This window comes from Rhea pennata, chromosome 8, assembly GCF_028389875.1.
Source record: "Rhea pennata isolate bPtePen1 chromosome 8, bPtePen1.pri, whole genome shotgun sequence".
NCBI classification, from domain to species: domain Eukaryota; kingdom Metazoa; phylum Chordata; class Aves; order Rheiformes; family Rheidae; genus Rhea; species Rhea pennata.
This window is the reverse complement of record NC_084670.1, coordinates 19,546,808-19,570,237: the sequence shown is the minus strand read 5'-3', so window position 1 is coordinate 19,570,237 and position 23,430 is coordinate 19,546,808. Positions and strand designations below refer to the sequence as shown.

Genomic DNA, 23,430 nt, shown 5'->3' with positions numbered 1-23,430 from the left:
GTGAACAAGTGGGTTTGGTGCCTGTTTGATAGGCTTTGGTAGGTGTCTATTAAGTGATAGTAAAAAAGAAATACCTTTAAATGGAGAAGAGATGATAAGCAAAGAGGGCGAAAGCAACAAGAGTGCTTTTGATAATCCCATCTTGCTGCTTCAAGTTTTGAAAGTCAGATTCATGTGTCTGATGCACAGGAAAATATAGGTGTGTTGTCTCTAGGCAGAGAATTGTTGAGCAACTGACTGAAAACATATATAAGCTGGAATATTAAGCATCTGTGATATATCAAGTATGCATCAAAGGAAACGAACAAGCTAATTGCACACGAAGTCTTGATATTGATTCTTGTTTGTCTCATCTTATTCTTCTAAGAGAAGAGAGATTTGGGCTTAATTTAGCTTGCATAAACTGCATTATCTTGAAAGTAGTACATGATACAAATTTAAATTGTAATGGGATGGTCAGCACGCTGGTAATTCTACTTAAGAGTTACAGTCCCTAAGTGAAGTGTACTAATAGTACCTAGCTTTTTTGAAAAATACACAGTTAGAAGCAAACAAATAGGTGCTGTCCTCATAGCTGATCCATGTTAGCAGTCTGTGCAGGCATGCTTAGACTCCTTCAATTTCAACACAGGCAGCTGATTTTGAAAGGTAGCTTTCATCAAGGAAGCTGGTCACAGAGCTGATCTTAGAAGTACACAGATGCAAATGAGGACTTTTTCTACAGTGATGCAAGCATGCTACGTGAGCTTGTTGTGGGTCTCACGAGAAAGAGGTTGAACGTTTGTTCAGAATGTACTTCTGCTGGGAAGTGAGCAGCAGCTCTTAAAAATTGGATTCTACTGTAAATAGGATGGAGAGAAATTAGTTAGGTAACCATGTTGTGTTTCACAGCAAAAGGAAAATCATGGTGATTATCATGGCAGCAGCAACTGCAAGCAGGCATCGTCATAAAAGGCAGAGAGACTGATTGTAAGCTTAAAGGCTGTCTGTATCCATTTTATTTTCATACAAATTTTTCTTTGCTAGAATCTCCTGATTAGAAATGAAATAAATAATTCCTTGTGATTTGAAATGCTCTGGCCAGAGCAAAGGCAAAACTAATCGAATTTCCGTCTGTTTTATTCTGTTCAAGATACAAGACAGAGAGCACTGATTATGGAATTAATCCGCTGAAGACATTCTTTTAGAGAATGCTCTCTATAGATGTACTATAGTTTCTAATACATGAATCTGAATTAAAGCTCACAAATGACAGTTTTGGATATCTTGAATATTGATGTATTAGATCATTCAGAACATAAAGAGAACTAATTATGCAAAGCAAGTTCTAAGGGAAAAAATGTAGTGATTTGCTGGAGTCGGAGTACTGAAGTGTCCATATGACTTCAACTCTTCCTTTGTCTTCACAGTGCTGCTGAAACCATGGTCACAGTTAAATGGCTCTTTCAAGAAACCCTTTTATGATAGAAGTGAAAACAGGCCAGACTGCTTTGAGTCAGGCTGCTAAGTTGTGAAAGAGATTTACAGACACAATAGCACGTTGTACATTCTGTGAGTTTTTTACAAGTTTTATGAGCCAAATAATAGATTCATTGGTAGTCTCAGCAGGTTTCCTCCCATGCCCCAAGTCTGCAATCCAGAGAACAAACTCGGCAGGGGAGAAAGGATCAAATGCTGACAACTTTGAGTGTGTCAGAGAACTTTTGTGAATTGTTTTGATCGTATTCATGTGAACTAAATATAGCTTTCCATCCCATTCCTACCCACAGTAAATACTTCAGAGTCCTTTTAATACAGATATGTACTGTGATCATTAAGGCTATGTCAGGATGGAAGGAAATGAAAATGCATTTCTCTCTTCCTCATGGAAACCTTGCAAAGTATTTCCTGTGAAAGCATGCTGATAGCTACAGAGATACTCATCAGCTCACTGCTGATGAGTACTACTATGCCCTGAGATTTTAGAGATGCATTTTAATCCATTAGTGGAAGAATTGCGAAATTTATGACTGATTGTCTGCTGAGCATGGTCATGAGGGAAGTTTATCTTTAGATTGGATTTGAAAAAACTGTCAGTTGTGTAAGGAAGTTATAGCTGCAGAAAAAACGTTACTCCTTTGTGAAGGAATAACCCTTTCTACTGAAGGGTACTTGTTTGTCTCTGCTCCATTCTGTTCAGAGCAAACATCCATGTTACTGTCATTTCTGAGGGCTTTTGTGATTGCCACTGAAAATAAATTTTGATGATATTCCAGTGAGTTGGTCTTAGAGTAGCTTTGCAAGATAGTACAGTATTTGTGGATTTAACTTAACTTCAGGGAACTTTAATCATGTGATGAAGCTTACTGCTGCACAGTTGGTGTGGTTAATTGCATAAATTCATCATATTACAGATGCCAAAAGTTCACAATCCTTTTTTTTCCAAATTATAAATATTTCAGTTTTTCATTTTTCTTGTACAGATTCTGCCAGGACTTGTGATTGTTTGCTGACATTGAGATGCTTGAGTTGTACGTGTGGCTAGTTGACCATCGTCATTCTAATGGGTGTGCCAAGAGTGGAATTTGGAAAGAGTACTGTCAGGTGGGAAGTGTATGCATATGGACGTTTGGGGAAGTTTGGACAAGTAGCGTGACAAGTAGCTACAGTTCGGGAAAGAATATTGAAAGACATTGAAATTTCCTCAAAAGGACCCTTTGTAAATAGAGAAATATATTAGATAAATCCCCACTCTAGTGGAAAACTTTCTGAGTTCAGTGTGTGTCTATTTATGAGCTGTTGTGTGTCACTCTCCTGTGGAGACTTGCCTGTTGAGATGCGAGTTACAACTTGTGAGCAGAAAGTTTGTCAGATTTTTGCCTTGTTTGACGTGTTATACATTAAGTATCAGGGCTTGGGGGTCTCACAGACTAAAGTACCAAATGATCAGGAGATTCCTTTTAAATCTTTTTTATCTTTTTTTTTTTATTTTAATTGCAACAGAGGCATTAGGTGGAATGTATCTTTATAATGAAAAAAGGAGTATGCCTGTAGAGCTGACTTTCATTTTACACATTTCCTTTTTTTGGCGTTGCACTATTGGAATCCAACTAGAAGATGCTTACTCATATCAATGATGTTTCGTTAAGAGATACTTACATTTTTTGCATGTTTATCTACTTAGCAGGAATTTCAGTTTCACAAGCATCAGTCACCTCTTGTGTATAAGCAGTATAATTCATAAAGAAATATCCTGTTAATTTTAATCTAATTTGAAGTTAAATACATTGATTTATCTGTCCTCACAAAGAAAAAAAATCTTTAGTTTTGAGGCTTGAAGCATAGCTGATGGTTGCACAGTGCCCTCTGCTGTGTATCTGGAGAAGGACGCTATTACTGTATTTTTAAATAGTTATGGCTGTAAAAAATTACATTTTTTGTAATAATTTTATCATAACTATAACATAGAAAAACCTCTCTGGCCTGGTTATTGGAAGTTGGTTGTTTTTTCTATGGACAGATGGAATAGTGAAGAAAGACTACTTTCCCCCCATAATTTATAAAAGTAGGTCCTGGAGGGAACTTCAGAAATTCTTTGTTGGAGTGTCAATGAGATTATTAAAATAGATATTTTTCTGATTGTTCAAAACCTCCAGTGGAAGAGATTCTGTAGTCTCCCAAGACAAACTGTTCTTCTTCCCATTTTAGATTATCTTAACAGTCTTTTTATTGTTACTGGTGGGAAAGTGTTTTCTAATACGTAATGTCATCATAGTTGGAAATACAGGTGATTTTGGTTTTGGCCATCTGTCATCTTTTTGTTTCCTTGATGGAATTTTCTAATGAGATAAGTCTTGACTGTTGCAATAAACTGGACAAATTGTCTATTCTGTAATTTTAATCCTGTTCTAGTAGTAGTAAAGTTTGGAGTAGTAGAATTCTTTTCCTGAGCCTCATGCTAGTCTTGATTCTTAAAACATGTGCCCTTCTATTTAGAAATGGCAACTATTTCTTTAAGAATGTGTGGTAGTCTACGGTTACTCTTAAAAGCTATCAGCAGACGCGGGGATTTTCAAAGAAGACTTAAGACTTGCATATCTAATTGAATTCAGCGACTCAGGTTGCTGTTGTAACAAAATAGTTAATTCTCCTAAATTTATTTTGTGAATCTCACTTAATCTATTCAGAGTTAATGAAAACTTGTTTTATTTGATGGCTTACAGTTATTCATAATTACTAGTGGAATTTTACACACAAGTTTCAAGTACATCTCTCCCATTTTTAATTTGTTTGGCCAACAGGGTAGTCTCTGAAAAGATGGCAGAGTCGACAGTTCTGTAACTTTCAGGTATAGAATGAGCAAGATCTGAACTGCTGTTTCCAGTAAAAACTCAGGCAGTACGATTCTGCATCTGCACAAGACCACGGACTTTCAGTCTGCTGTCCTAATTCGTGTTTTCCCAGCAGATTCCCAAGTTAGTCTGCTTCTGTTTTCGGATTTTTTGTTTTTTCTTAGCCCCCAATTTCTGTATGGCTTGACTAGCTCTAGGATCTGTTTTGATGTTGTTGTTTTGTTTTTTGTTTTAATACTGAGAATAATTCTGAACAAAAAGGAAATCTGTGCCTTTTTACACTTCTCTTTGTGAATGATAATTCTCATATGAATTTAGTCAAGTGAATAGTGGCTTTCTAATTATTCTAGCCTTTATTGTGAAGTCTTTTGGCAGTGGCTCTTGCATTTCCCAGGTACTGAAATAGGTTTAAGACATTTTGTGTGTGGAGCATCTTTCATAACGCTTGGTATGTTTGGGGTAAATCTAAAATGCTGATTCTTTCAGCACATGTTTGTATTCTAGTTGTATGCTACAGATTAATCTTACGTCTATCCTCTTGTTATAAATTTGATCCTGTTGATTGTATCTTAGTTTGTATATGTTTTTACTCACTAATTATTAAATTCTGTTTGATCTGTGATCATCCAAAGCTGCTAAATTCAAGAGGTTGCAGTGGCTGAATTTTGAGCTGAAATCTATTTATGGAATTATGTTGCTCTAATTTCCATGGTGCCAGTATTAATAATAGTGCCAATAATTATCTGGTTGATAATTTCAATATGCTGGTGAGATTAGTGATTGTTACCAACCCATATTCACAGATGGACATACAGATAAACTAGAAAGGCCTGAATCATAAACACAGGCCAGAAGTTTTGACGTATAAAGAAAAAGTCCGGTTTTCACACTAAAAATATCATTTTTATTTTGTCTTCAGAGATCTTGTAAAACTTGGATTTAAATGAAATGCCCCATTATTTCCAAAATATTAGTGGCTCTAAATTTCAAATGCTGACAGTTGTATGTTGCTATTGGTTATATCCTCAAGTCAAAATGATGGTGTCAATAAAAGAAAGCAGTAACGGTAGATGATATGTATTTACTTTTCAAAGCATGGGAAAAATTTGTGGATTTTGCTTATAACATCTTATCTGGTTTACCTTGATATGTGATTCATTTTTCTTGCATATAGCTATACACTTCTATTAGATACTGTGATTGTTGAAGTGACTGATCATTTCTGGTAAGCCGTGCTTTCCCATATTGAATTGAACCGAGCTGTGATCCTGGACCTGATCCACTGCATTGCAGTAGGTACTGTATCACCTCTTGCTGAAAAAAAGCATGCTGTTTCCCACAAAAGCAGTACAGATGGGGAATTTTAAAAGTGCTGAATTATATTACTGGTATGCCTAATTTCTCCCACCTCATCTGCAGTGTACATTTTACCTCTTCTTAGTAAGAGCAAAACCATGCCTGATGGAAAGGGTTGAAGATTTTAGAGTGGAGAATAAGCAGTACAGCGCAAAAAAAAAAAAAAAAAAAAAAAAAAAAAAAAAAAAAATCTCAGAAAACCTGCTTTACATTTTCAGATTCTATACAAACACTAATGCAGTTGACGCAAGGAGAAAAAAGGCGTCTGTCTGTCTAATGGCATCACTTGGAATTCTTATAGCTTATGATAGGCTGTTGTAGACATATAAGAACCTATGTAAAAGATGTGAGTTCCACATAGAATTTTACTCCTTTTCATGCAAGGTGATTGAACCTTTAATAACTGGAGACATGACTGCAGTCTACTATGTTTTGTGTTGGTGTTTTCTTAATGGTTACTGAGCTGTGTCTGTTCTGCAGAACATCTCTTATTTTTCTGTTTTCATTTTAGACTTTCAGACCTGTCTTGTTCCACAGAAGTCATGCTTTTAAGTGGTACTTTCTGATGTGTCTGGGTCCTTTCTATAATCTTGAAGATGGACTAAAAGCAAAAGTTGACTAGGACATGAAAATGTTTATGCCTGACTCCTTCATAATGACACCTGACTGAAGTTGATCTTGTACTGTCTGTAAATATATTGTGAACTACAAGGAAGAGTGACTGTATAGCTTGTGGAAGACAAATTACAATAAGCATTTCAGATAGTGTAACTAAACAAGGCTTTTGGAGGGAAAGCTCCTAATCTCCTGGAGCTGTGCTTATAGTTTGTAGTGTTAGAATAAGACTTGGCACATGGTGTGTGTACATCTTGCCTCTTTTCAGAGGCCTGCTGTTTGGATATGTGCTGGCCCACTGAGAGGGCAGCAGAGGGAGCCCTGTTAGAAATACCTTGTGGTTGGGAAGCCATCTGTTCTGCATGCTGTCATAGGAGCGGGATTTGCCGTCTGAGGATTTTGTATGTTGGATACTAATAGGTACTAAGTACCTGAACAAATGAGGGGGTGTAATGTTTGTGTGTTCTTATTCTGACTGTCTAGTATATCCTAAGGTCCTTTGTTTCCTTTCCCTTAAATGTTTCTATTACTAAACTGCTGAAAGGGTGGTGTATGAGTGGAGATAAGCTTGCTGCTTTTAATTCAATTTTGTCAAAGTGCATTGTGCAAAAATGTGGAAAAAGGACAGACTTCTTCAAATTCATACATATGTGCTGGTAAAGACTTTGAAAAATTGAGCTCCTGCCGAGCCCAAATGACTTGCGAGTTTTGTTTTCAAAAGCATTACACATCCAATATCTCTCTCTATATAAATGGGAGGTATTTGGGAGTATTCAGGAGTTGCAGATAAACAGCTGATTTTGAGGTGCCTCCACTTATCCTGGTGCAGTAACAATTTTTTTTCATCCTTGAATAACAGGATGAAAATTCCATCCTTGGAATTGTAGTAATGTCAGACAAATAAAACACTTCACTTTGGCAGGACTGGGGAAGCTTTCAAAAACAGGAATCTGATGTTAGCAATTTTCTTAATGGATCCTTTTTATAGGCAACAGAACTCTTGTGTGGAATCCAGAAAGCTTAAGTTAGACTACTGACAGCTAAGTCAGCAGGAAAGAGAAGAAAATATGAGCCAGAAATCATGAACTAATTCTGAACAAAAGGAAATTAGTGCTTTTTTACATTTTTTTTCCCTCCAACGTAAAATATACATGAAAGTAAAGAAGGGGGCCGCATTATAAAATTGCTTTGTGTTTTTATACAGGTTGTCAGACAGTAGATGGAGCTCAAGAGTACGTAGACCAGTTTTTGGTAGGATCAGTAAAACTTGATGGTAGCTGCTTAAGAGGAAGTTGGCTAGGAGGAAAACTAAGCCAGAGTTCAAATGATGTCTATAAAGTTGGTATGTTTTAGTTACAAAAGATCAGATTTTTCAAACTGAGATCCAAATTTGGATATCTTAAAGTGCAAATGAGAACCTGGTGGGAAAGTTTTAGGCAGGTTGGGCACCTCTTGTAGATACCAATCTGTAGTTTTAGATGAGTCAGATTTTCAAAGGGATTTATTCAAACAGCATTTGAAAATTAAACAGATGCAAACTCTTGTTTCCTTACTATTCCTGTACTACCACTGTAGTGTATTTCTGACTTTGCCTTGTGGATTGCGATCTTGTGAACTGTGATAGAGGAGGAAGAAATTATGTTGACTTCTCCCATACCACACCCGTGCAACGCAAACAAGTGTAATTACTGCCACAGCTGTATCTATTGACTTACAATCAGGAGCTGCACCAACAACAGCCTGCAGAAAGTCAGGTTAGAGAGGAGAACAACAAAGAGTCAATTCATTGTGTGGTGGGACCTTAGGCACATGTAGATGGTAGAGTTAAGGAAGGATAAAAGTAAATAGCAATTTCTAGAATGCCCCTACTTTCTTACATTGCTATCTTCCCCTTCCTTCTGTATACTTTACACTCAAACGAAACAGCAACCAAAAAAAAAAAAAAAAAAAAAAAGACTGTTTAGCTGTGAACAGCTGGGCAGTACCAGTATTTGGAGGCATCATCCCCTGCAGTACCTTTTTAGAGCCGGTGGGCCAAGTCTTAGGGACCCAGAACAAAGTAGGGCTTTGTGGAGATGCTGTTTTTGTGGACAATTTTTTTATCAATTGTCCCATTTCCTGACATTTTCTCACATAGCAAGAACACATAATTAGTTACAGAGAAAAGTATATTAAATCAAGAATGTTGTAATCTTAAGGTTTAGATGCTTTGATTTGATTTTTTTTCTTTCAAATTTTATTCATATTTTAAGGCTGTAAGAAAGTGCAAGTGATGCCATTTTACAGCTGTAGACACTCATAACCTCATTTAGGTTGTGTATAATACCATAATCAGGTGGTGTCTGTATGCCATATGACATCATTAGTCCTGTGACAGTGAGCAGGGTGCTCTGGATTGGCTGCATGTCATATAAAATCAGATTTAGATTGTTGGATTTTTGCTTTAAATAAATACAAATATCCCAGTAGTTATGTTAAGAAAAAAAATAGAATTCTGAATGTTACATTCATTATCTAAATAAAGACTCTCTCCTGCCAGTTACAGCGTTGAGAAGAACTGTCAACATCTTCTGTATGAAATCGTACAGTATTACTTTTTGAGGGCTAAGGATTTAAGGTTCATTATTTCTGACATTCTTACATCATAAGTAGTTTTTTTGATTCTTTACTTCATTTATTACAAGCAGGAAGTAATGAACTGGCTATTAGGATTTTATAATTTATGCTATGCTGTTTGTCTTGAGCTGTGGATAAAATATTTAAACATTTTTCGTTGCTGTTTAAGAACAAGCCTTTCAGAAGAAAAAGTATACACACCCACACTGAATAGGTATTAGGCCAAACTGACTATCCAGACTGAGCTGTGCTGTTGCTCTTGAAGTGAACAGATTTATTTTGCTCTCAGTAGGAAAGAAATAGAAGGAGAACCTAAGTCCAGTTGAAAAGGTTTGGGAAGATGATTCATAACCAAAAACTTCATGCTTTGCTTCCCCTGTGTTTTTACTTGTTGGTTCAAGAGACGGAACGATACTGGGAATTATATCATTAGACCTAGATCAATAGAACTATACCAGTAAGTATCCCTGAGTGGAGGAGTCCTACAAGAAGTTGCAAAACTCATAGGTCTTCCCGTGAGACGTGAATGTACATGTAAAGTATTTGAGGGCTGGGGAAATATGTGTACTTTGGCTAATGAACCATAATAACAGTTGGTTTGGTTTGCAGTCTAGAGCTTGATTAGGAACACACGTGTACCTAAAGGATACTGCATCCTCTCTCTTGTCATGAGCACTGTATCATCTGTTTGTAGAGGTTTGGATGTTGGTTTTTGTTCCCTTTTCTTTCTTTTTAATTAAATGTTCTGTGCCACTGTAGCCCTCAATTCTTTGGAAAGATTCTGTTATTCCTGTGATAATTAAGAACTTTTGTCTGAATTCCAGTGTAGGTTTATATATTGCTAGGTCATCATGATTCCTGTCCCTGCCTCCCCACCCCACCTCCCCCCCAAAAAAAGAGAGAGCTTCTCTGCTTTCTGGAATTTATTTCTGATTCTTCTCAGAGTATTGTCTTCCCAGAGTACTAAGAACTCCAGGCAAGAAATCACAGTTCAGCTTTTGGATTTGGAGTTTTCTGAGTATCTCTGATCTTCTCTTTGCTGGCTACCTGCTATAGATTTCCTCCAAGTGGAAAAGAACTAAAAGTAAATTAAATTTGCTGCAGCATAAAATACAGGGAAAAGGATGACACTTTCACGTTCTTAATATTTTATTTACTTATTCATTGTTTGAGCCTGTCGTAGACTACTTTGGGAGGCTTTTCCTCTCCAGCTATACTAAGACTCCGTCTTCAAAGTTATTCTCAGCTACGTCAGTCCTTTTCCTGGGACAGTCCTTCATCCTTTCCCGTGTCAGGGTAGTTGCTTTTCAGTCCTTTTAATGCTCTGATCTCTACAGAGTTTGCCCTTCCTCAAGAGGTTCACAGACATAACATCTCCTGTACTTAACCTGGTTGTCTGACTAACCCTATGAACAATTCTGGTTTTATTGGTTAACTCAGGGCTAGGTACCTGCCAACTTCTTGTGGAGGTAAGGTCTTACTGTAATTAGCCAAGTTATTTGTCATTTTGCCTTTTTTCTGAGAGGGCATTGAGGTCTATAGGAGAGATACTTTGCTGATCACACATTTACTGTTTAATAAGCTTTCCACCTACCGCTTGGCCTGGGAACCTGTTAAATCTTTCCTGTCTCGTTGTCCTGGGGAGTTTGTGTTCTCCGAACCTTTCATACTTGTCCTCCTCTGTGATACTGGTAGAAGCCTCTCTTCAAATAAAGAGAAGTTTGGACGTCTTATGGCAAAAGTTGCTTTTGGAATTAAAATGCAGGCTACACTGACTACAGACGTATCCAGATAGCCTTGGCCCTTTCCCGACTGAAGTCACACCAGGGTAGGCATGCTCAATGCCCTTGTTAAAGCAGAAGGGGGGAGGGTGAGTGCAAAGTTGTGAAAATCAGAGCAACACTGATTTCACTTCATTTCTCTGTGAAGGGCAACAGAAATCTCTCTAGCTGGTGGATACTAAGTCACTGTGGTCTACATGGTAGTTCTCTGTGTTTCAAACCTATGGCTCTTTGAGTTTGCTCCTGACATATGAAGGTAAATATCATACATCAGTCTTCCAAAACAGGAGATTTCTCTTTGAAGAGGAATTCTCAGCTTCTGAGTTTCTGTTTTCTGCTGCAAAGCCTGTTTTTGCTCTCCCCCTCTTCCTCTTGAGAAGCACAAAAAGAGCACTTTGATTTTTTCACGTTTTATAGCAAAGCATAGCTTGTAGTGATCTCAAATGGGCAACTTACTGGAGGATAGGACTTCGTTAATGCCTTCTGCAACTTGTAGGGTTTTCTGTTGTCTGTCAACAAGCACAGGAACAATCACCTATAAAGCTCCTGTGACTGATCTACATGTGCACAAATACTTTGGGCTTTGTTTTGTTGTAACTCTTTAAACTGAGCAAATAATGGTGAGTGCAAGATTTGATGCATTATCTCTCAGAGCAGAATCTGCAAGAGAAATGTTGTCAGACAACAGATTGAAATGTTTTCTCATTAATTTTAACTCATAAAGAGTGTGTAACATCAACGTGTATTTGATCTTCAACTTCATAACACACCTTTTAAAAAGTTGCTTTGTAAATTTGAAAGTACCCAACCAGTAACCTATGTATATGTGGTTAAACTATACAGAAAACTTTTGTAGTCGTAACTTCTTGTTCATGGGCAGTCATTAGACCTTATGTTTCTTTCTTTATTTAATATTATTTCATTTATAATTGACCCTGGCTGACAAAATCAGCATGGAGATCATGGCACTTCCCTCCGCACTATGAGCTGCACTGCAGCTCTGAGACAAGTTGTTTTAATGAATCACTAGTTAATTCTGACTTAAACTGGAAATGAAACTTTCTAAACTTAAATTACTAAAATTAAGCAATGCAGAATGTTGTCCTTACAAATAAAGCACTCATTTTTGGCTTGCTGAACTATTTACTCTAATAATATCCTGTGTCAATGAATTCCACAAGCTTTTAATATACATTTGAGTGCAAAACATTTCTGTTAGCATTTACAGCACAGAACCAGCATCAGTCTTTTTATGCTAGATGCTACTTTTGTTTTCTTTGAATGATGGTGAAAAAGATGTAATACCATATGTTTTTGAACACCTACAGTGTTTTAAACCAATTGACTTCAGTCATCAGGCCATATATTAAATTATAAAGAGAAAGAAGGACTAAATGCATTTTTGCAGCTGAAGGAGAACTCCCAAAATTTATGCTTGAGCTAAATGATAGTGTCTGTGACCTTGTAGTGGTAAGAAATCTGAGAGAGCTGAACAGCCAGATGCAGGGAGTGCTGCATATACAGACATTGTAGAAACATACCTTTCTCATTCTATAGACAATTTGTGAGAAAGTTGTATCTTTGGAAAAAGATACCATTTCTTCTGTGATGTGTAAATTAGAACTATCATCAGGAAACAGAAACATATATGTAGGTAAGACAGCAATATTAAAAGCATAGTATAGAAGAAGCTGTTAGGTATTTTTTTAGTTCTCTTTCTGATAGCACAAATAGATTAAAAAGAAAAGATTAAATATTTAAATTGTCACCATCTTGCCAATGATCTCTGTGCATGTCTATGCTGTCCAAGAAAATATGATTATAGGCATAAATATAACCTTTGCCAAAGCAAGAGTATTCTTAAAGCCTTCTCTAGCAGTTTGCACAGCCTTGCAGGACCACCACCAAACTAAAACTGCCCACTGATGGCTTTAAAAACATGAAGGTGCACTGGTTGCACCGCTAATACTGACCATGCTGACAATGTTGCTTTCTTGCTATTTTTTGCAGCGTGATTGCCAGAAGGTTCCTGATGAAAAATAAACAAATTTATCTTTTTCTTTGGTTACCCAAGCTCTAAGGATACAAATCCTTTTTTGAGTATGAAGTGTAACAGTCACCAAACACTAATCAACCACTGTTCCTCTTCAGTTTTATCACTTACGTGTGACTGAGTTATTGATGATGCAGGTAGAGACATTGCATGATTGAGCTGAAGTGACTGATCAAGCCTTCATCAGCACTGGGAGACTGTAAGGTCCTGTAGCTCATCAGGAAAGATTTACCTTGAGCTTGTGGCTTAAATACAACTCTGAGCCAGAGGTACCAAGACAGAGGAGCTAGTATTTCACTGGTGAGTAGAACAGATCACATGAGGCTTCTGGCACGCTTACTATGGCAGGCTGGGAGCTAGCATGCCAGAGACCACTGAACTGATAGTGTCAGCTTCAGCTGTGGGAAGTGTCCCAGACTGATCTGTGAGTAGGGGGAGCATAGCAGTTCTGGCAGGCAGTGGGGGTACTAAAGAACTTGCAAAACCTTTGAAAACCGCTGGTATTGACCATTTGTCTTCAGTCTTGAGGACCCACGAAAAGCAGGATTGAAAATGCCAAAGGATTGTAATGTTTTTCAAATGCTGATTGCAGCTCTTTGCTGCTTTTATCATCGTAAGTCTATTATCAGAGTCAAGGTAGGTGTCATTTTTCACTAACAGTAAATATGCAGTGTACTAGCCAGTAATTCTATTAGTTTCTGTTCAGAAATGTTTTTATATGACAGTTGGATGTAATGTATTTCTGCTCTTTAGAACATCTTGAGAATGCATCGTTGTCTCAGACAGGAGCTAAAACAACTTTCAGTTTTATAAGCCTGAAGCTGACTGTCTCTGCGTTTAGACACCAAGTTAAAAATGCTTCTGGCATTGGACTTGCTCAACAGTATGTTAGCAAAGTGACACACCTCACAATAAGGAAGGATGTAAAGGTTGCTATCTTCTGGCCTGTAGGCTTTCAAGCTCTGATGAAACGCTTAAAAGTTGAAAAAAAAAAATCAATGATTTAGCTGCATAAATGACTTGTCCATTTCTGAAAGTGAGATGTGGAGGGCTCAATCTTGACAAAGTGCTGCAAAAGTGATTCTGATGAAACTCTCTCCTCTTTCACTGGAACAAATGTTAGAAGTTATCATCAGGATAGAGGGCAAAAAACTTGGTCCTATTACCATAAATACTTTCTTTTTCTCAGTAGGATTTTAAACATAAAGCCTAATTCTGTTGTTTTAGAACTTTAAAAATGAAGTTGGGCTTTATTTTTGGCTATCAGAACAGTTATAAAACCCTTGTTCTTGACCATGCCCTTTGTTTAACTTGGCATGAATTTCCAATACTTAAAATAACAGTGGCGTTGTCATGACAATTTTCCATTTGATCTAATCCATACAGTCTCTAGAGAAAATGAAACATTAATAGTGTTTGCTGTAGAGTGGAGATAAAATAAAACCTTTTATGTAGAAACAAATTACAGCTGGGCTCTTTCAAAAATAATGTTCTATTTAAAGAGATTTGCAGCCTTTAAAATAGTTTTGAATCCATGTGTTCCAGCATGTAGAGCTAGCTTTAGCTGAATCTGACAGCTATTTTAAGAAGTCTTGATGGTAGGAAACTGGGGTACATCTATTTAATAGAAAATGGCTATAGGTATAGAAGCTGGTGGTGAAATCTGCCAATGGATAAAGTATCAAATGATGTTCTTTCTATGAAGTGCTTTGGATCACAGCAAAAACAACTTAGGCTAAGTTGTTCCTTACTTAATTTGTAAAAACAAACCACTTCAAGCAAAGTCAATTTCTGTAGTTAGATGAGATCAATTTGTAGTTTAATAGTGGATATTCATGTAATAAGATACCAAATTGATCCATAAATAAGCCCATTGATATCTGCAGCTACCTCTGAGAGAAACTGAGGTTTTTTTGCTGCACTGAGATAAATTCATTTTAATTACATTGTCTGATATAATTGAAAGCAATATGTGACCAAGCATAGGGGCGCCCCAATATGACCCACCAAGCATAGGAAGCATTGTAGCACCTGAACATATCACATGTCACTATACTTTCAGCATGTGAAATAAGGATTTCAATAGCAGAAGTTCAGTTTGTTTTCCCATGCATTAATAGAAAATATAATGCTCAGTGCAGACAGCTTGAACTTGCATCAAGTTATTCTTCAATCATAATGCATCAATATTACATTCTCATTTGATTTTAGTAGCTGTTTAAAGTAAAGGCCAGCTTCTACATTTGCAGAGAATGAAGGAGAATCACTTCAGGGTGAGGGGCTCCTCTTTGTAAGAAGAGTTAACCTGGCTGCAAGACAGATTGTTGTTCTAGTATGGCTAGTACAGTCATCGTGACTGGATGGAAAGATCTTGAAGTTTAGGTGTTTTCATTCTTAATAGTCTGCCATGATTCACACTCAGCTGAAGCTGTTTAAACAAGGAGAGCTACTCAAATTGTCAGGACTGCTAAGTTTTAAAACTTGCAGCACATAGATCTTAGCTCATTACTGGGTAATGTACTAATGTTATGAATGTGGCATGGGTAAGAGGGTTTTTATAAGTAGCTACTTATTTTGCAAGTGCCATCCTTTGGATGAGTTGCAAACACTTTTTATAGATAGCAGAGCTTAATTAATATTTCTTCAGTATGTGATGTGATGATCTAAATCTGTTTCACTGGCATCCTTGGGCTTCATGTATCCAGTTTCAGCATATATGTGGAGGCTCTTGGACTTGATAACATGAGTTTACAAGCATCACCATCTAGTGTTATGGGGTCTGTCTTTTTGATGTTAGACTTGTTGTTGAAGAGGCCCATATGGGAAAGAGGGACTTAATCAGAATGATGTGAAAGTTTGCATAGCTCGCTGAACTTTGGTTTTCCACTGTTTTGCCTCTGGGTTTATGAGTTTGGTGAATCTTGTACTGTATCATCTTTGCATTTCCTGGGTAACTTTACATAGCTTATCAAATTTCGACTGCAGTATGCTCTCTGTCAGACAGTACAGGGACTGCTGTTGCCCCATGAGGAGTTCCTGTTCAATACTATGGTAACATTCTCCAGTAGATATTTATGTATTTGGCTTCTTTGTGATACATTTAGATGTTTCTCGAGTTAAAACAAAAACAAAAAGTAACCAGTTCTAAAATCCTTTAGATTTACTAGTCAAAATACCCAGTGCCACTGAATGAAGAGATTAGAATTTGACTAATGCTAAACTCTTAAAATTAGAGAAGCTAGAAAAGGCAGTGTCTTTCCATCTTTGGCTGTGATCACTTAGAAAATTAAGGAATTCTTATCATTATAGTGGTGTTGTGGAAGGTAGATTAAGAACCCATTGAAATCTCTCCATTGTCTTTGATTGACCTTAGGCGGAATTTGGTACAAAACCTTTCTTTTTATTATTTCCCCCCCTCCCAAACAAGTATCTCGCTAGTGAGTTAATGAAACTTGGCCACTTTTCTGTGAATGTCAGGCAGGTTGCATTGTGCATAATGGCAGACTGAGGACATGGGGTTTATTTGATTTTAAAGAACTAGCATAGTCATGATGGAAGTTTTTGCAGTGACTTGTTAGCTTTCATCAGAGACCTGAAAAAATAGCTTATATCTAAACAAGCACAGAAGAATCTCGCAGCTTCAAAATCGCCATTCTTCTGTAGTAGTTCACGTCTGTGGTTAGTTCACTTCTCTCACATGTATCTTGCCATGGCAAAAGTTTATACATTATTTGTTCCAAAAGTCGAACAGCCAATCTTGCTGAAGCTAGCAGCCAGGCATACAAAGACACTTTTAGCATCCATTTTATATTTCCTGTTACTTAACATTTGTTTTAGTCCTGCAAGAACCTTGTGCACTGTGGAAGATAAGAGAAAACTAACCCTTTGAAGAATGTGGCATCAGTTGGCAAGGAATTACAATCAAATCAAATCAAATACATTATGTTCATTATAAATAAAACTAAAATATATTATAAATTTATACAATTGTATATTTTAAAATACTTCTACGTGCAGTGCCAGACAGGCACTCTGACACTGATAAGGATCAGAGAACTGTGGGGTTAGAGAGAAGGGATCTCTGCAGCCAGTGAATTTTATCTCAGACCTAAGTTGGAATATTTGCAGTAAGATGTTCACTTTCTGTATGTTCTAGTTGATTAGGATTTGTTCTATAATGGTTTGGAATTAGAACTTCATTCTTTTTCCATTTTCCAGGTATTTTTCTTTTTTTCTTTTTTTTTCCCTCTTTTTTTCCCCTTCAATCATTTCTCTTGTTTCACATCTTTCTTTTCCTTCTTGGTCTTCCTACTCGTCCCTGAGTATCCTCTTCACATCTGCAGCTGGTTGGTTTTTTTTGTCTTAAATTATCTGCTTGGCTAAAAGCTTTGTTTAAATCTCACAAAATGTAAGTTTTTGTTGAATCAGAGACAACAGTGCATCTCCCATCTCTCCTTGTTTATTTGAAGATTCTGTAAAACCTAGTGATTTTACAAGGTAAGGTTGTAGATCAGACTTCATGTGCACTTAAACAAAAGTAGCAGATCTCCAAGTGTTGGTGATGAGATGGATTTGGGAGATAGATGTAAAGAATTTGTGTGTGTGTGAGTGTGTATATATATGTATATATATACACACACAAATTCATTAACTATATATATACACACACAAACGCACACACTCATTGTCCCAGATCTGGGTTCTGTTACCCGTGTGTAACAGAATGTGTGTGTTATACACACACACACATATATGAATATATACAAAATATATTAAAAGTTTAGGAAAGGTGCTGCCTTGGTTTATTTCCTTGATTCCTGTCCCCTTTTTACAGAGCTGTTATTTTGAATAATTATCTTGGGGATGGGGAGAGAATTGTGAAACCTTCAAGGAAACAAGAAATCAGGTGGTTCCAAGGCCGCCCATTGGGGTAATTTAAATATCAGCTGGCAGAGCTGTGCAAAGCACCAGGAAATAATTGAAATTGGATGAAAATGAAGCCACCATTAGTCAGGTACTGGCAATAGTCCGTAGCTGCAGTTTAAATAAGTACTTTGCCAAGAGGATATAAGGAGAGATGACATGAATTCCGTGAAAGCCAGGGATTGTTTATCAGGGATAACCAATGATGCAGCAAGAGATTTTGGGCTACTTCAAAGTATGTCTAAAAAGTGAAAGTGCTTGCCTTCATGATTCAAGCCATTAAAGAAAAGATAACACCTGATCACTTTGGGGAGAAATTAAAACATTTCTTTTTCTGCCTAGGCTATCCTCTGGTCTTATTGTACTTATGTCTGCTGGATTCAGATACAAATTGAGGGAAGCCACCAAAGCTGGAACACACAAGCTACAATTTGAGGGAATACATGTAGAAACCTGTGTGATTCTCCTTTCAGTTATTTTGATATTACTTTGGTGCCATTCCAGATACTTTCCTGGAATTACTGTAGACATGGAGAAAGAATCCAATGGCAACAGAAATAACTGTGAGGCTTTTGTTTTCCCCCAAATTCACTCTGTAGATTATTTAGCACAATTCAAAATTATTCTAATTTAACATGGTAATTTAGCTAGGATGGTTAACACCAGGGTTTGATATAATGAGTTTCCATTCTCTCAAATGAAAATAAAAATAGTATTTTGGATGCATGAACCACAGATCATTGTGGAAAATTTCCATAAAACATATTCACATGTTTCACAGGTACAGCAAATAGTGGTAGGCCAAGATCACTTTCAAATTTACCCTAAGAACATGTTTAGACATTTGAGTTCTTTTAATATTTTCCAGCGTTCAGTACGTTCTGTTAATATTTGCCTGAGAAACATAAAATATGTAATATCAAGACTAGTTTGCTAAGCAAAAAGTAAGCTGTGCTTAGTGATGTAATGGCCTTGGAATAGAAATCTTTTGTGAAGTATAAACTTGTGCAGCATTTAATAAAAATAGTACAATAGTTGCACTAACTGGATTTTTTCCCCTCTAAAATCTTGGCTCTCTAGATTTTCCATTGGGGATTAAAGTAGGATTGAGGACTTCTTGCTGGAGATTGGTCATAGAGCATTGCTTGATTTTGGGGGACTTTTTTTAATACCTGTTCACAGAATCTCAGCATACCACGAATAGCTCAAGATAGCACCAGGCTAGAACAGAATATGAACAAAAAGTTCTGGAAAGCAAATCTGGGGAGCTCTGTGTAGGTCAGTGAAGTCAAGCATCTCTATTTCAAAAGAGATCTGTTGACTTGATTTGCTTGTATATTCAAGAGCTCTCCAACAAGGTTATTACTATCTGGAAATCTTTAAGAGTTTCTTCCCACATGTTATGTTGCAGAATGTACTTTTTTTGTCCTAGATTTTTGTTACCCTTTAATTTCTTCTTGCTGTATATTTCACTGTCTAGCTGGAAATGTAAATTTGGTTTTCTTACTGTCATTTGGTAAGAGCCAACAAAGCACCTTAGACGAAGACGTAAACTGAAGACTAAATGAAGGCTTGTTGAGAAGAAATTACTGCAAATTTACAGCATTCCATTACTGTACATTAACTTATTGCTACAGCAATCTATTGGGAAATGAGGCTGAAGTATCTGCATCACCTTGAGTGGAATAATCACCTTTTCTTTTAAAACACAAGTTCATTGACATAGCTAATTATGCCATCTTGCACTTAAACTCTTTCTCATTTGCACACTGACATGCTTGTGTGATCTGTGGACTGATTTGGAGCCCTTACTTGCAAGCTGTGAAGTTCAGTGCATAGAGAGATTTTTGCAGAATCACAGGCCTTGGATATAGGGCGTAGAACAGAAGGACCTTTATCATTACAGACAGTATATCGGTCACACTTCTCCTTTAATGCACATGTAAGAAACCAGTCTTGGCCAATAAGCTGTCCAGGAAGACAGGTTTGCAGCAACGACTCACCTAGGCTGTTTCCCCCCTACCTGTTTCGGGATACGCACTAGCTGCAGGAGTTCTTCCACCAAGTTCGGAGTCACAGAAGGGTTATTTCAGCATGTTTGCTTCAGCACAGGAGATATCTGACCTCTGGCAGTCAGGGTAGTGGTTATTGTGGTTAACCACAGTGGAAAGGATTTTTAACAAATCAGTAATCGTGAATGTTAACAGTTTAGTTGGTTTGGATTCCTTAAATGTTTTCCTTGTGATGTTGCTAGAAGTAATTTGAGTGCAATGTGTGTATCACTACGTTCACTCTAGAGTAGTAAAAAATCCGTTTAACCAGCAGAAGTAATTCAAGGTTTCTCTGCTGAATTTGGCTTTTTTTTTTTTTTTTTTTTTTTTGTCTCTAACTTGATCAGAATCTTTTTGATATGTTATCCAGCCTGTGTTTTTAAGATAATTTTTGTCAGTACAGTGGATGAAAATCATTCATATGCAAAGACCTATAGCTTTTCTTTTGGCTGAGAATATAGGTCTCCTAAGCACATAATTGTTGCATTTGTTTGCTTTGGTCTTACTGCGCCCACTTACTTCACCAGCTGATACTCGATAATACAATAGCTTTGCCTACCACTGGGGTAGAGCTGGTCCTGGGGTGCTGGTAACGGTTCACTGCAGGACAAGCTTTAGTTCTTTAGTACCTCAACGTTGCAATTAAAAATGTCTTTTTTTTTTTCTTATAGTAGCTATTCACACAGCTGTTCATGCAGAAGATTTGTGTCCTGTTAGAACTGAGTGTAGATAGGAGAAGAGACTTTAAAAGTTGTCCAAGCACTTGCATATGTGTTCAGTGGAAACCTGGTGGCTCAGATACTTGAAAATTCTGCTCTCAATTTGCGTGCTTCTCACTCTGCCTTCACCTCTTCAGCTTGTTTAAATGCCATCACACATGCTGTAATTCTGAGAAGTGTGGCAGCAGAATGGCCAACTCTTTTTTTCTCGAGTCAGTGCCATTCATCTTGTAAATGAATATCCAGCCATTTGAATTGGGAAATCAAAGGTGGCAGGCTTGTGCCACACTAGTCCTTCGGTTATGCCGGCCTGTGAGGGCACAGAGGCTTGGAGTGGAGGGAGACTTTTGACTTTACTATGCTTTGATACCTTGATATGCTTTTGGACTTTTGAGTGCTCACCAGAGCCCCGGAGCTTCCTGCACCCAGGACCTTCATCTCTTCCTGCACATGTTACTCTGAGAGGAGCACTTGCAGTGAAAGTCTTTTTTGTGGCATGGTTTTGTTCCCACACAGACTTGTCTTGAGAAGTTTGAGAGGAAGTCTTTGTACAGGATTTGCTCTGTGCTGAAAATGATTGTTTTGAACCATGTTTGTGTGGATAAACACCAACCTAATATGGTTCACAGAACGAAAATTGAGGTGAAAAGTGATCCTTTATCAGGTGTTCTTTTATCTATTGCCTTTCTGTATAAACTACTCTACTTACTTATGTTTGTCTAAAAGAAGCCATATTTTTTTTTCTGAGAGAGGCAGACAAGAAGAGAATTTATCTCAGAATTTGTCTGGGCTCCCAGCATGTTTAAGCAGTCTTGGCAGCAGGATGCCTCTTCTGGTGTTACTTCACCAAAAATGTCCTCTCTAGTAGTCTGTTGTAATTCAGGCTACTCAAAATTGCGGAGAGGATTGTTGAAGAAGTGCTAAATGTATGCCACCTGCTCTCACGATTAGGTGCTATGAGTATTCAGTATGAAGAATAAAACTTTAGAAGGCAGTGCTCATGGAAAGAATGGGATTGGTGGGCAGGGAGCAGCATTCCCAATTCTGTTTGACACACTGCAGGCATTGCGTATTTGCATCACTGTGTCAGTGCAGAGATCCTGAAAGCTTTGACTCATAGCCAGAGAACTAAGGAAAAGATATATAATGTTATGGGGGAAAAATGAATTTTCCATTTCATTTTCATTCCATTTTAATCTACTTCCCAACTGGTGACCTATGTTACTTTCTCTGTTCTTCTTTCTTCCTTCCTCCCACCTTTAAGTGGGAGTGTATTCTGTTTCTTTGATCAATGTAGCAACATGTTGTCTGCCACCAGTCTGTTTCTGTTGAGTATCATAGGCTTCTGAAGCTCTTCAACAGCATTAACGATAGACAGGAGTCCCAGGCCCTTGGGAGAACATTAGGAAGTCCAAGGAACTTCCCTCCACCAACTGCTTGAGCCTGGGGCAGCTCTCTAGAGAAGATGCTGTACCTTGCTTTATTATCAATATTACATCTCCAAGAAAGGCTAATGAACCCTGATGGGAGTGGTCTTGTGTGGGATCTCTTCTCTAAGAAGTGAGAAAGACGGAAACCTTTAAGGATATCTGGTATTAGATGTATAGTGGTGATGGAGTTATCTCCAAGTAGATCTAATGCCCCTTTTACTAACGGGCAGCAAGACCTTTTTGTTTTTCCCCTTAAGATGAGATGATGTTGGAGATGCAGATTTAATGTGCATTAGAAGAAGGCCTTTCAAAGGAGAAAATTTACCTTAGCAAACTTTTTTTTTCAGTGCATCAGAAATACTGAACAAGTATATATGTCCAGTTCAGCTTATCTTGCTGCATTTGAATATTTTTTATTTGGTTGGGCCAAAGGGAAAAAAAGAAAGATGAATTTAAAATGTTAATTTAAAGAGCAGAAAGACTATTCAAGCAGTATGTTTGGATCCAGCTCCATGTTTTTGCATGGTTAGAATTCTTTCTGAGAAAAGGGAGTAACAGAAGTGATTTTGCAGGTGCATTTTTATTACCTTGGTGTACAGACATAACACTTTGCTGTATTCTGTGCAGCATTTAACAATAACACCTTATCTCTCTAAATGTTGGATTTTGCAAATGCAGCCTGGAGAGTGAGGCCAAGCCAGCCTGATAAAGGCAGCACCTGCATTCCAGTGGTTAGTGCACATCATGTGATGGAAGTTATAACGCAGGTAAAATGTTAATCACTAAACTTGGCACTGTTGAAGCTTTTAATCTTTTATTGCAGTTTTCTAAAGAGAGGCAGCTTATGGACAACAGCCCAGAAAAACTGAAGAAGGAGTTAGAGGAAGAACTGCAGCTGAGCAGTGAAGACTTGCGTAGCCATGCCTGGTACCATGGACGTATTCCACGGCAGGTACGTGCTTCCTGGTCTTTGCATTACCAACAGTGTTTCAAGCTTTTATGGATGGATAGGATTGCACTGAAATATTACATGTTGTTCTCCGATGTTTGCATTAATTTAATAGAACATAATTCTTACTAGTGTGAGAACTGTTATTTCTTTGTGATAGCTTTTAACACAGCTAGGTGTAAAATAAGACTGAGAAAAAATTCAGGCAGATGTTGGTGGAAAAAATAAATATTAAAGGATTTTTGTGCACCGAATAAAAATGCAAGTGAAATTTAAACTTTGTATGAAAAGAATATCTTCATATATTGGTCAGAAATGCTAGCATTCATTTGATTCAGTATACTTAACTGAAGTTAAAATGTGCTGCTTTATTTTCTGGAGCTTGGAATTTGGGAGATAAAAGAACCACAAAACCAATGTAATAATTTCGTTTTGATCCTTTTGATAGTTAAAAATGTTTTAAAAACTCGTTACACTGAATCTTCTGTCCCGAAAGCACCTGGAGCTCCCCCTGCAGGCCTCACTCCTACATGCATGTGCGCAACACTCACCATAGGAGTGGCCTGCTGCCGTCCATGCGAGTATGGAGAGAAGGCACAGTATCCA

At 37.4% G+C, this 23,430-nt stretch overlaps 1 protein-coding gene across 3 annotated transcripts in view; it reads left to right on the top strand.

Annotated features, from left to right (window-relative positions):
- Nucleotides 1-23,430, top strand: part of BCAR3 (BCAR3 adaptor protein, NSP family member) — a 77,901-nt gene that overhangs the window by 39,680 nt on the left and 14,791 nt on the right. For 2 of the 3 annotated variants that reach the window (XM_062581074.1, XM_062581072.1), the window contains one exon: nucleotides 22,699-22,827. In XM_062581074.1, coding sequence (XP_062437058.1) covers nucleotides 22,699-22,827 — 129 coding nt within the window. Of the gene's footprint in view, nucleotides 1-13,122; nucleotides 13,389-22,698; nucleotides 22,828-23,430 lie in introns of those variants that run through there. The other variant, XM_062581073.1, reaches the window with a different exon arrangement.